This window comes from Helianthus annuus, chromosome 13 (genome assembly GCF_002127325.2).
Source record: "Helianthus annuus cultivar XRQ/B chromosome 13, HanXRQr2.0-SUNRISE, whole genome shotgun sequence".
Taxonomy (NCBI): domain Eukaryota; kingdom Viridiplantae; phylum Streptophyta; class Magnoliopsida; order Asterales; family Asteraceae; genus Helianthus; species Helianthus annuus.
The window spans coordinates 42,486,226-42,497,805 of NC_035445.2; the positions used below are offsets into that span (position 1 = coordinate 42,486,226).

Consider the following 11,580-nt stretch of genomic DNA (forward strand, 5'->3'; position numbering starts at 1 on the left):
TGAATCATATCTAATTCGCATATCATATTATGGAGCTGACGAAAAGACATTTTGTAAATGATGCATGAGTTTACAAATTGGATATTCAAACCTTATTCATGTAGCATCGGGCACGTGAGAAAAAACCTTTTATGAATACACGGGTATAAAAGGTAGACTCTCGCATTTTGTCCACCTATTATTTGTGTATACGTGTCGTTAAAAAAATAGAAATGTATTTCTAGGAAGACGAAAACTCTATCAACACAAGTTAAAGTAGATACTCTCGTGTCGCTTAGCAATATCTACAAACTTATAACACTCTTAATAATTAGTATTTTCATAATTTTCTATTAAAAAACCAGTTAATAGTACAAAAACTGAAAGTCACGTCAGAAAGGTTAATGGCTGAAAAATATTTTCATAATAAAATGTATAAAAAAGTAAGCAATGGGCCAATGGCTTGGGTTGAGTCTGATCAGCAGTGGACCGGTTTATAAGCTTTATAAAAATGACATCTTAGCTCATGTGGTTTGAGCTATTTTGTCAGTTTAGTCTAAAGGTTTCATTTTTCTCCTGTGTGTCCGAAAATATTTCATTGTTTTCATTTTAGTCCACGGGTTAACTTCATCCATTATTTCTGGTAACGAGAAGGGCGATTCAGTCATTTTATATGCCCGAATTGCCTTTCTAGTTAACAGAAATACATATAAAATAACCGAATTACCCTTCTGGTTAACAGAAAAAATGGATGAAGTTAACCCAGTGGATTAAAATGGCAACGGTGAAACATTTTTGGACCCACAGGCAAAAAAATGAAACCTTTGGACTAAACTCGCAAAATGGCCCAAACCACAGGAACTGAAATGGCATTTAACTCTAAATTTTATGTTAGAAAATACATCATTGAGTTAAATGCCATTTTAGTCCCTGTGGTTTGGGCCATTTTACCAGTTTAGTCCAAATGTTTCATTTTTAACCTATGGGTCCAAAAAGGTTTCATCGTTACCATTTTAGTCCACTGGGTTAACTTCATCCATTTTTTCTGTTAAACAGAAGGCCAATTCGGTCATTTTATATGGCTGAATTGCCCTTTAGTTAACAGAATTACATACAAAATGACCAAATTGGCCTTCTCGTTAACAGAAAAAATGGATGAAGTTAACCAAATGGATTAAAATGGCAACTGTGAAACCTTTTTGGACCCACATGTTAAAAATGAAACCTTTGGACTAAACTGGCAAAATGGCCCAAACCACAGGGACTAAAATGGCATTTAACTCTACATCAATTTTAAACGTCCATGACTTTATAGGCTAGTGGCATCTTAGGGGTGGGATAGGGCTTTGGGACCAATAGATCCCTGGGTTTGATTTCCACAAGGAAATTTTTCCCATATTTATTGGGTTTCCTCCTGAATTGGTGTATAGACATTATGTCTAGGAGAGATGGATATGATCAGGTGGTTCTGCTGGTGACACGATGATACTTCAGTGGTCCATCAGAGATCCAAATTTACCGTTAAAAAAATCTATTTTAGACGCCTTTATGTCGCTTGCCGACACAACTTTTATATGTGTTAATTGTTAAAAGGCTTCGCATCAAAGCTAAGAGTCGACATCAACATCCAAAGATGCTTGGCTGTTAATTAATCCCAAGTCCCAAACACTTTTTAGTGTTTGACAAAAGATGAAATTATTGAAAAGGAGTCCACAATAATTGTAATGTTTCCTTTCGAGCACAATGTGCATTCACGACACGTGGGAACAAAATAATACACATGTACAAAGAGAGAAAAATTTAAGAGGTTTAGGGGCGTGACATGAAACATGTTCAATGCGGTAAGGTTAAATATCTCCATCCAAACAGAAAAAAAGATGTTACAATGTGACTCAGCGCATGTAAATTCTCCTTTCCGTTTTATGTAACTGTAACTTTTTATGCGTCTGTAACCTTTTATACGTCATTTAAAAAAAAGTTATTAATATGGAAGTTGAGTGTTTTTTTTTATTATTAATATGAGTATTATTGTTATACCAATAAAAAAAATCGAACATCCAATTATTTAAAACACCATGTGTAATTTGATACTCAGATGTAAAACACCATTATATACAGTGTTGTAAAAATCGGTATTAATCAGTGCCTAGGCGCTAGTCGGGCTTTGGCTGATTAATTTTGAGCTAGTCGGACCATTAGTCGGTAGTCGGTCCTAGTTGGTGCAAGGCGGCCCAAATCGGCCCAAGTCGGCCAAATCGTTTCTAGTCGGCCCACTCGTTTTTAATTTAAATCTGGCCCAAACAAATGTTTTTAACCGTTAAATACACGACCCAAGTTGTTTAGTTCCAATCTGGCACAAAAAAACATGTTTCTAACCCATTAAAACATATTCCATGAGGCCATGACTGATATTTTAATGTTTGAATGTTTAAATACTTAAATTACTATGTTTTAAACTTCGTTGTTTGAATTTTGAACTACTTTTAAGTATTATATTGATACTAATGTGTGTATTGAATGTTTAAATACTTGATTTGCTATGTTTTAAACTTATATTTTTTAATTTTGAACTATTTTTAGGTATTATATTGATATTAATGTACGTGTATATATAGAAATTTAAAAATTATATATAAAAATTCCTATCCGATTAATACTTAGTCAGTACTTCACCGTCCGACTAGCGCCTAATGATCTCTACAACATTGATTATAAATATTGACACCATATGTAAAATTGATTCCCAGGTGGAAACCATCTGTCAATTGATGTATACGTGCAAATCATCACATTATGTGTAATTCGACACCCAGGTGAAAAACATCATGTACAAATTCACACCCAAATAAATCAGTATGTGTAATTTGAGCCCAAAATGTAAAACGACATGTATAAAATGACGTATAGTTATAAAACACCATGTGTAAAATGTTTAAAAAAATTATGTTCAATCTAAAACGTCATAATGGAAACCAACTAGTAAATCATCAAGGTCAAAACTAAAACACCATACAAGTGGATTGAACGTGAAACATCATGTGTAAATTAATGTTTTGGTTTAAACACTATGTGTAGTTTATGGTCCAAATGTAAAACACCATGTGTAAAATGACGTATGAATATAAAACACCATATGTAAATACTATAGTCCATTTGTAAGCTAAAACGCATGTTGAAAATAGGCGCCAACTTTTACAACACCAGGTCCAAAACTAAAACACCATGTTGTAAAACCTAAAACGCCGTGTACAGAAACTGAAAAACCTAAAACGCCATGTATACAAACTAAAAAACATAAAACGCCATGTACATAAACTAATAACACCATGTACAAAACCGCAAACACACCATGTGCAGACTAAAAACGCCATGTACAAACTAATAACATTATGTAGAGAACTTAAAAAACACCATGTACAGACTTAAACAATATGTACATACTAAAAACACCATGTAACAGAACCAATAAACCCATGAACAGATTGAACTCTTGATTATCTTTGTCTCGATCTTCTTTGATGATTACGTATTTTGTATGAGTTCATGTTCTGGTTGTTGATTATGGCTTCTAATCAATGATTAGGAAAAGTGTTTATTAATTTTTAATAAAAAATCTTGATTAGGGAACTTTTAGATTAGCTTTATGTACATTTTCTTACTAAATTAGTAAACTAAACATTCATTGGCTTCTCGTTGTCTAAAGCTTTTCTAATATGAATAACATTTTTTTATGCCAGCTCAATGATTCATAAGACCAAATCAAACTCACTTGTGTAACATACCACTAGATTATTTTGCTTATTTTTCTATAACTTATTTATTTTTACTCCATTTTATGATTTCAAATCAAAACCAAACCCACCTCGTTTTTCGGTTACTAATATTTAAACTCATTCATATTTCTTCTTGGTATATTATTGTTATATTGAATCCCTGTAGAAACGACTCGATTTTTCACTATCTTAGTTCTTTAAATGGTTAAGCATTAGGATTTATTATTATTTAACAAATTCGACAACTGTCAGATATTTGGCATCTGTCACTTTTGGTAAACTGTTTCTGTGCCTTCCTTTCTCTCTATCGACACAATATATAGATAACTAGTTTAAGAACCCGCGAAATGTAAAAGAAAATTTCTTTATTAATACCGCTGACATTAAATAGCTATGAGTAGATGATTGCTTCATTAATACCGGTCACCAACATAGGGTTTATAATCAGTGCCTGAGCAGAAATCATTGTTAACACATCAAAACATTTAAGTGAACACCTTATGTGCATAGTTTATTTGCCAACATAGGCTTTAAACATTTCCAAATTAATAATGCTTATAACTCAAAAGCATCTCCATTAACTTCTTGACGGGCAGACAAATGAAAAGGTGTTGCCCCTTTACCATCTCTAATATTCACCAATCTTGAGAATCCCCTTAAACCCCTAATTTAATTTACAAAATTCAAGTACAGATCATAAAAAATATCATAAATCCTTGAAATTACCTTGAAGTGGAAGAAACCTAGCTATCGCCGCTGTGGCCAATGCTCTAATCGGAACCCAAACATCACCACTGGATGGATGGCTCTAACAACCACTTGTTTCCATTGTCTCTCTCTCTCTCAAGCTTCAAACTTTTCTGAAGATTTTAGGGTTTCTCAATGGAGAGTAACCAACACCACAAGTTTCATAGGATTGTGATTAAAAGCTTGAATAATCGCTGTAAAAAACAATAAACATACCTGGATTCAATTCCACTGGTTACAATTTAGGGTTTCCATTAATCGCTTTGATAAGAATCGCCCCTGCTAGAGATTAAGTGTTTCGAATAATCAGTGTATAAGACAATCGCAGATGTATGAAATCGTCAGAAAATCACCTCACCTATATGATAATTAGGGTTTTTGAACGATACTGATGATATCTCCACGAAAGAGATTTAGGGAGAGATGTTCAGGAGGATTAAAGAAAAATTAGGGTTTTGGAATGATATGGATGAAAAATGTGTCTAAAAAGCCACGTGAAAGGAAAATAGAGGGAAAGAGTTTGGTGCCTATGAGGGAATTCTCTAGTCTAAGTGGGTGTCCACATCATAATTGGCTAAGAATATACCAGTTGTTTGTACATGTTGTTCCCCTTTGCAAGCAGCCCCTCACTCCCCCCCTCCCCTTTCCCAGAACCATAACACGTGTGGGGGGGGGGGGGTAGAATTTTTTAACTTTTTCAAAAATTCAATAAATTATAAGTTGTCTAAAATAAGTAATCCCAAACATCCAGTCCGAAACCTATAAGTGCTAGATACTTGCTTCAACGTGTATGTATATAAAATTCATATATAAACGGATTTGTATAAGGGAAAGAAACTTGATAAGCTTGAACATAGAAACTAGAAATAAACCCTACTTGGCAAGCATTGAAAAGGTCAAGAAAGTGATGGCGTAATATCACTTCCAAACCGTTTATAAAATTCATAAAAAAACAAAAAGAAAATATAGAAAAAAGTTTTCTTGTATAACTTTATCATGTTTCCTCCATCTCCAAATAAGTGCATGAAAAATCTTAAAGCGGTGTTTGGGATTGCTTATTTTAGTGATTTACTAGCTTATTGACTTTTTAAAAAATTAAAAAAATATTTGAGTAAAACTATTTTGTTAGTGAAAAACTTAATAAATCACTCCGTTATGACTTATTAACTTCTTCGAAAAGTCATAACTTGTTTTGAAAAGCTAAGGCACATGGCCTAATTTTTTTTTTTTTTTTTTTTTCAAAAGCAAAAAGGGTATATACATACATACATACATAAATAGACTTTTCAGATCATCATTTATAACAAGATCTCAAGCTTTCAAACAACAAGATCATCCTCCTTTCTTCTTTCAGGTATACCCTCCACTTGCAGGTTCTATAATCTTGTTTTGACTATTGTCAAATGCAGTTTAATAGATTGAGATTCAAGATTCTAGGGTTCTGTGTTCTTCACAATCCAAACATAGATTATTATAATTGATTGTATCTACTTTGTTTAAATCAAGTTGGGTGCTTTCTTAAATACCCAATTTGCAAAAGATTGATATAACTGTAAATAATGTATGATCAATAAGAGTTCATAAGTTCATGTTCTGCTACCTATTTGTCTTCAAATTCAAAGTTCTTGATCCTTACAGGCTGTATATCTTGTTGAATACTTAGTTTACCAATTTTTTTTTTTTTTTTTTTTAATGATATTTTAATGTGTTGGTCTATTGAGGTTAGGTTTGCTTAGCAAGCACCTGTTATATCTATGCTATTAAATATATTAATGGAGCTTTCAATATGTTTCATTTTTAGTTTTCTGTGGTTCATATGCCTCCAATCTCATTTTGTTGTCTTTCTGCTATACCAAAGAAAAGGCTTTTCGTTTTTACTTGAAAAGATTCGATTCGGGATTTGTTTGTCTAAACCTTTTGTCGATATTTCTGTATAGTTTAAAAAAGGTTTGATTTTTTTTCTAATCTTTGTTCTGTAGAGACGACTTAGGGGGCGTTTGGATGTGCGTTTTGAAAGTGATTATCACCACATGTAGAAGAATCATTAACAAATAATTAACTCGATGATAATCGAGCAAAGTCTTTCTACGCAGTCTTGTCATATTTTCGAAAAAATTCTGTTTCCATGAATGAAACAAATAGTTGGTTTTCGATAACTTCAAGTTAGGCACATAATATGCCGAATAATCTCCTGTCATTTGTTTTCATTGGGCATGTAGGGAAACACATATTTTTATTAATCTTGAATATTGTATTCTTTGTAACAAATTCTTGTTATTTTTCTATGGTCTAAAAGGGACATCTTGTTTATTTTATTCAACGTATCAGGCTGCTTAAAGATTGACTTGTTTTTACTTGAAAACTACATTTGCAGATCAAAAGGGAATAATAAGGGATATCTTTAGCATGATCTTATCATTCTTTGGAAGTCATAGAATCATCAATCGGATTTGATGGGTTGCATTAGTTCCAAAGAAGTTAAGCATACCCCGGGGTATGAGGATCCCGCTCTTTTAGCTAAAGAAACCCCATGTAAGTTCTCGTATATACCCCCATGTAAGTTCTCGTATATACCCTTTTCAAATCAATTCATATCCGCTGATTTATATCTTCATTTCCCATGCATCGATGATTTTGTTTCATTCTTTTCTGAATAAACAAACATCAAGTATTAGATAGAAAGATGTTAAATTTTGCAGTCGATTGACCGTTAATTTTGCAGTCAGCGTGAGTGAAGTCGAGGCTTTGTATGAGCTTTTCAAGAAGTTGAGTAGCTCCATCATCAATGATGGTCTCATTCACAAGGAAGAATTCCAGCTTGCGCTTTTCAGAAACAGAAAGAGGCGAAATCTATTTTCAGACAGGGTATGTTAATGTCATGAATAACAACTATATGCATAGCATGTAAATCTCCTATAAAGTTGCCTTTTTTTGTTCCTAAAAAAAGAATTTCTGTTCTGTTTTGTAGATATTCGATCTGTTTGATCTGAAACGTAATGGAGTTATTGAGTTTGGCGAGTTTGTTCGATCATTAGGCGTTTTTCATCCTAATGCTCCAGTAGAAGATAAAATAAAATGTGAGTTTCCTTAGGCTATATGATCTCATTTTTCTTAATGAATTTCTTAATTAGTGTTTAATATTAAACTCTTCTTGGCAGTTGCTTTCAGGCTATATGATCTAAGACGTACCGGTTTTATCGAAAGAGAGGAGGTTGGCATTGTTTAGATCTATTCTTGCTTATGAATCCAAAAATGATCGGAAAGGGTATATTTATATGCCAAGTGAATTTAATAATCTTGTTTTTTTTTGCAACAGTTAAAAGAGATGGTGATAGCACTCTTACACGAATCAGATTTGGTACTTTCGGAAGACGTTATCGAAACGATAGTCGATAAGACGTTTAGTGATGCGGATTTGAAGGGCGATGGAAAGATAGACGAAGACGAATGGAAACAATTTGTGGCAAAGAATCCGTCTCTCATAAAGAACATGACCCTCCCCTATTTAAAGTGAGTATACGATCATCATAACATTTGGGGAAATACTATAAAAAACTAACATACTTTCTATTTTGTCTCACAAAAGTCTCTCAACAATTTTTTGAACATTAAAGTCCTTTCACATGTTAAATTTGAACAAAATTATGACAAAAATAATTTAAACAACTTGGAACCGTTAGAGGTGTCCATCGGTTCTTTTCGGTTTATTCAGTTATTTGGTTCCTTTTATTCGGTTTGAAAATTTTTTGGGCTAAACCAAAAATCGAACCAAACTAAATGGAATTTAAGTACTTCAAAACTGAATCACAAACCGCATTCGAATTTGGTTTGGTTTTTGGTTTCAACCAATTACAACGAATTCATATAATTGGATTTGTTCGAATAAATAGAAATTATGACAAAAATTATGACCCATGGCTTTATAGCCTAGTGGTATCTTGGGGGTGAGATAAGACTTTGGACCAATAGGTCCTGGGTTCGATTCTCACAAGGGGGTTTTTCCCATATTTATTGGGTTTCCTCCTGAATTGGTGTACAGGCATTATGCCTAGTGGAGATGGATATGATCGGGTGGTTCCGCTGGTGGTACGATGATACTCTAGTGGTCCGTCAGTGATCCAAATTTGCCGTTCAAAAAAAAAATAGAAATTATGATTTACTTTAGTTACTCGGTTTATTGGGCTACATATAAACCGAATTCGTTTTATTCGGTTCAGGGTTAATCGTTTTTTGTTTGATTTTGTTTTTAACTGTTTTCGAATGATCTATGAATTTTCAAACATGTCTTAGGTTGAAACATAACTTTATGTAGCAAGTTTTAACAAAGTTTTTGTCATAATTTTGTTCAAATTTAACATGTGAAGGGACTTTAATGTTCAAAAAAATTGTTGAGGGACTTTTGTGAGACAAAACAGAAAGTATGTTGATTTGCCGTAACATTTTTAATTGACAATTTGCATAATGATTTATTTATGTTCAAACATATGGTGTCTGCAGGGACATAACTTTGGCGTTCCCGAGCTTTGTTCTGACCAGTGAAGTAGAAGAATCGGAAATATAAAACATGGAGACTCGTCAATAAATGAGACGATTTGGGGTATGAAGTAAAGTGGGCGCTTTGAACTCTCGTTGGCCAAAAAGCTAGGGGGCAAAATGGGAAATTTTAGATGGTTCCGAGGCAGGGTGCATTGAGGTTCATGTACAGAAGGGGGTAAAAATGGCAAATGCTGTGTATCAACTGTTCAGTCTAGTTATCTTGTTTTGTTCTTTGGTGTAAGTTGAGAGATTTTAAATCTTGTAAGATGGAAATGATGAATAAAGTGCTGGTTTTGTGTTAGTATGGGGATAATTACTTATATTCGCGGGTTTGTAATCTTTATATGAGGTTTAGTTTGTTGAATCAGTTATACATGATTCTTGTATTGATCGTATCTGTTGTTGCAATGCAAGTAACTAAAACGATGGTCGATAAGACATTTAGTGATAGCGATGAAATAGCAGGTGCTATTTCATGTTTAACATACCCTAGAATAAAATTTTAGAAATATTTTACATGTATACTTTATCAAAATCCCTGTAAATATGGAAGAAATACGCTTCTTTTTTCATTCCTAAAATAAAAACCACCCAACGACTCTTCTTTTATTCATTCCTAAAATAAAAAAACCCAGAAATACCCTTCTTTTTTCATTCCTAAAATAAAAAACCCTAAATACGCCTCTTTTTTTCAATCTCTACCCGCTATTTATCAGAAAAAAAGCCTAATCCGTTATTTTAACACTAGTTAGGCGCTAAACATCATTTAGCGGGAAACTCACGCTTTGCTACGCTATTCGCTATGGTGAGCGTTATGCTCGCTATTAACAACTGTGGCTATAACTAAATATCCCCATAATATTTATCTCCAACTCTGATAACTACATTCCATATTATTGCATACTTATCTCCAACTCTATATATATATAATGTATGTATGATTCTTACTTATGTGCCAGTTATGTCTTCATCTATGAGTGGTAGCAACTCATTCGCAGTAGCAACGTTGTCGTCATCAGTTTAACCCTTTTTATTCGTTTGTAGAATAACGAATAACCTTTGGTAGGATCATCCTTTGATGGGTTAACCAACGTCAACTCTTCACCTTCAAACGTAGTTCCCGTTCCATTTATTCTCATCATATGCTAGGTGTGGGAACAAAAGCTATATATTATAAGTTTGTAAAAGAGATTAATAAGATCTTGTTGGTTTACCTTGGGTTTCTCGGTGCTCTAACGACTGATGCCGCCTTTCATTATGCCCATGCTCAATGAGATCAACCTTCATTAAGTTTACCATCTTTTTCATTACTTTTTGATCAAGTGACTCATGTTCTATCTTTAAGATACTCATCTTTATATATCTTATTTGTCAGTTGTTCTTTTTTTAAGGTCTCTTCTATTGTGCTCTTTACTTTATATATCTTGATAATTTACTTAAAGAAAGAGTGGATATCATGAACCTTAATATACTTCATTATGTTTTTAAATGAAGTTGCACCATAAAATGGATCATTTAAGTATCTTTAATCTTATTACAGTAGTGTGAGGTTTAATAGGGAACATTAAAAGAATGGAGAATCGGGGAACATTGTATTTAACATGTTAAATATATCTTAAAGATTCAATTTAAATGCTAAAAATCAATTTTTTTTGGAGCTTTTGCATATAAAAATATGTAGAAGCTATTACAATAGAAAAAACATTTTTGTAAAAAAAAAAGTTTTTTTTTTACCTTTTTTACTGTTTTTAAGAAAAAAAAATTAGTTTCTGAATTTTTTTTATTAAAAGGGCTTCTGCCGGTATTTATATGCAAAAACTCCGGAATTTAAAAAAAATTGATTGCTAACATGTTAAGTTTAATTTTTCACACATGGTTATTCTGTTACCCACTTTTTTAGTGTTCCCCCATTTAACCCAACCCTAGTATAGTAAATCTATATATTTGTTTTGAAAACAACATTTGAAAGGATTTATGTGCTAGACCATAATGGGCTAAGTTAACCGCATTTTGACATTATTTGGGCTCACCACAATGGGCTAAGTTAGCCGCACATGTCTCACTTAGTCCATGGTCTCATATTGGAATACCAACCCATTTTTAAAATCTATTACTAATAACCGTGAAAAAAAAAATTAATAAATAATAATCGTGAGACATCACTTTCAGGCCCCATCCACATATTTAGAAAGAGCAGAAGATGAATAGGAAGATAAAGAACAGTGAAAATTGATGATATATTAGTAATCTATTTGTTTTTTAGTCCCAGAAAAATCTTGTAATGTTTTAACTTTTTGTATATTCAAGTAGTAAAGTTTTTCTTTTATTTATCTTCAATTTCTCAAAATAGTTGCCTTTAATATGTTTTACAACAACCATTAGAGAATTTGTTTTGGTAAACGGGTAAAAGTGTTTTACACTTATTTTGGTTCTTCTTCAAAGTTAGACCAATATGCACTCAGCTGTAAATGAGCCGAGCTACTCGCGAGCTATTCGAGCTCTGTTTGAGAAAAAGCCCGAACGAGTCGAGCTTAAACGAGCTCGA

The 11,580-nt window shown here is 32.9% G+C and overlaps 1 protein-coding gene and 1 long non-coding RNA gene across 4 annotated transcripts; one reads left to right on the forward strand and one right to left on the reverse strand.

Annotated features, from left to right (window-relative positions):
- Window positions 1-4,144: 4,144 nt before the first annotated feature.
- LOC110902588 lies at window positions 4,145-5,197 on the reverse strand. The gene is made up of 4 exons (XR_004877069.1): window positions 4,858-5,197; window positions 4,716-4,778; window positions 4,479-4,612; window positions 4,145-4,416 (listed from the first exon to the last, which is right to left on the reverse strand). It is a non-coding gene; the product is annotated as an uncharacterized LOC110902588 (long non-coding RNA).
- A 522-nt stretch (window positions 5,198-5,719) lies between these two features.
- Window positions 5,720-9,402, forward strand: LOC110897730 (calcineurin B-like protein 4). Of its 3 annotated transcripts, none has more exons than XM_022144465.2 (7): window positions 5,720-5,853; window positions 6,874-7,031; window positions 7,222-7,364; window positions 7,468-7,576; window positions 7,658-7,710; window positions 7,816-8,009; window positions 8,997-9,402. In XM_022144465.2, exons 2-7 carry the CDS (start codon window positions 6,953-6,955, stop codon window positions 9,058-9,060), a joined length of 642 nt encoding a protein of 213 aa, XP_022000157.1. In that variant the 5' UTR covers window positions 5,720-5,853; window positions 6,874-6,952; the 3' UTR covers window positions 9,061-9,402. The 3 variants fall into 3 exon arrangements, with proteins under 3 accessions (XP_022000157.1, XP_022000156.1, XP_035837812.1); XM_022144464.2 differs by having other exon boundaries at window positions 5,723-5,853; window positions 6,874-7,055; XM_035981919.1 differs by lacking the exon at window positions 5,720-5,853 and adding an exon at window positions 6,309-6,446.
- Window positions 9,403-11,580: the final 2,178 nt, after the last annotated feature.

Bases quoted from the DNA above. Each gene is read 5' to 3' on its own strand.
- LOC110897730 (XM_022144464.2), top strand. From the start codon at position 6,953: ATGGGTTGCATTAGTTCCAAAGAAGTTAAGCATACCCCGGGGTATGAG. The intron at 7,711-7,815 runs GTTGGCATTGTT...TTTTTGCAACAG, and splicing joins GTTTTATCGAAAGAGAGGAG to TTAAAAGAGATGGTGATAGC. The intron at 8,010-8,996 runs GTGAGTATACGA...TGGTGTCTGCAG, and splicing joins ATGACCCTCCCCTATTTAAA to GGACATAACTTTGGCGTTCC.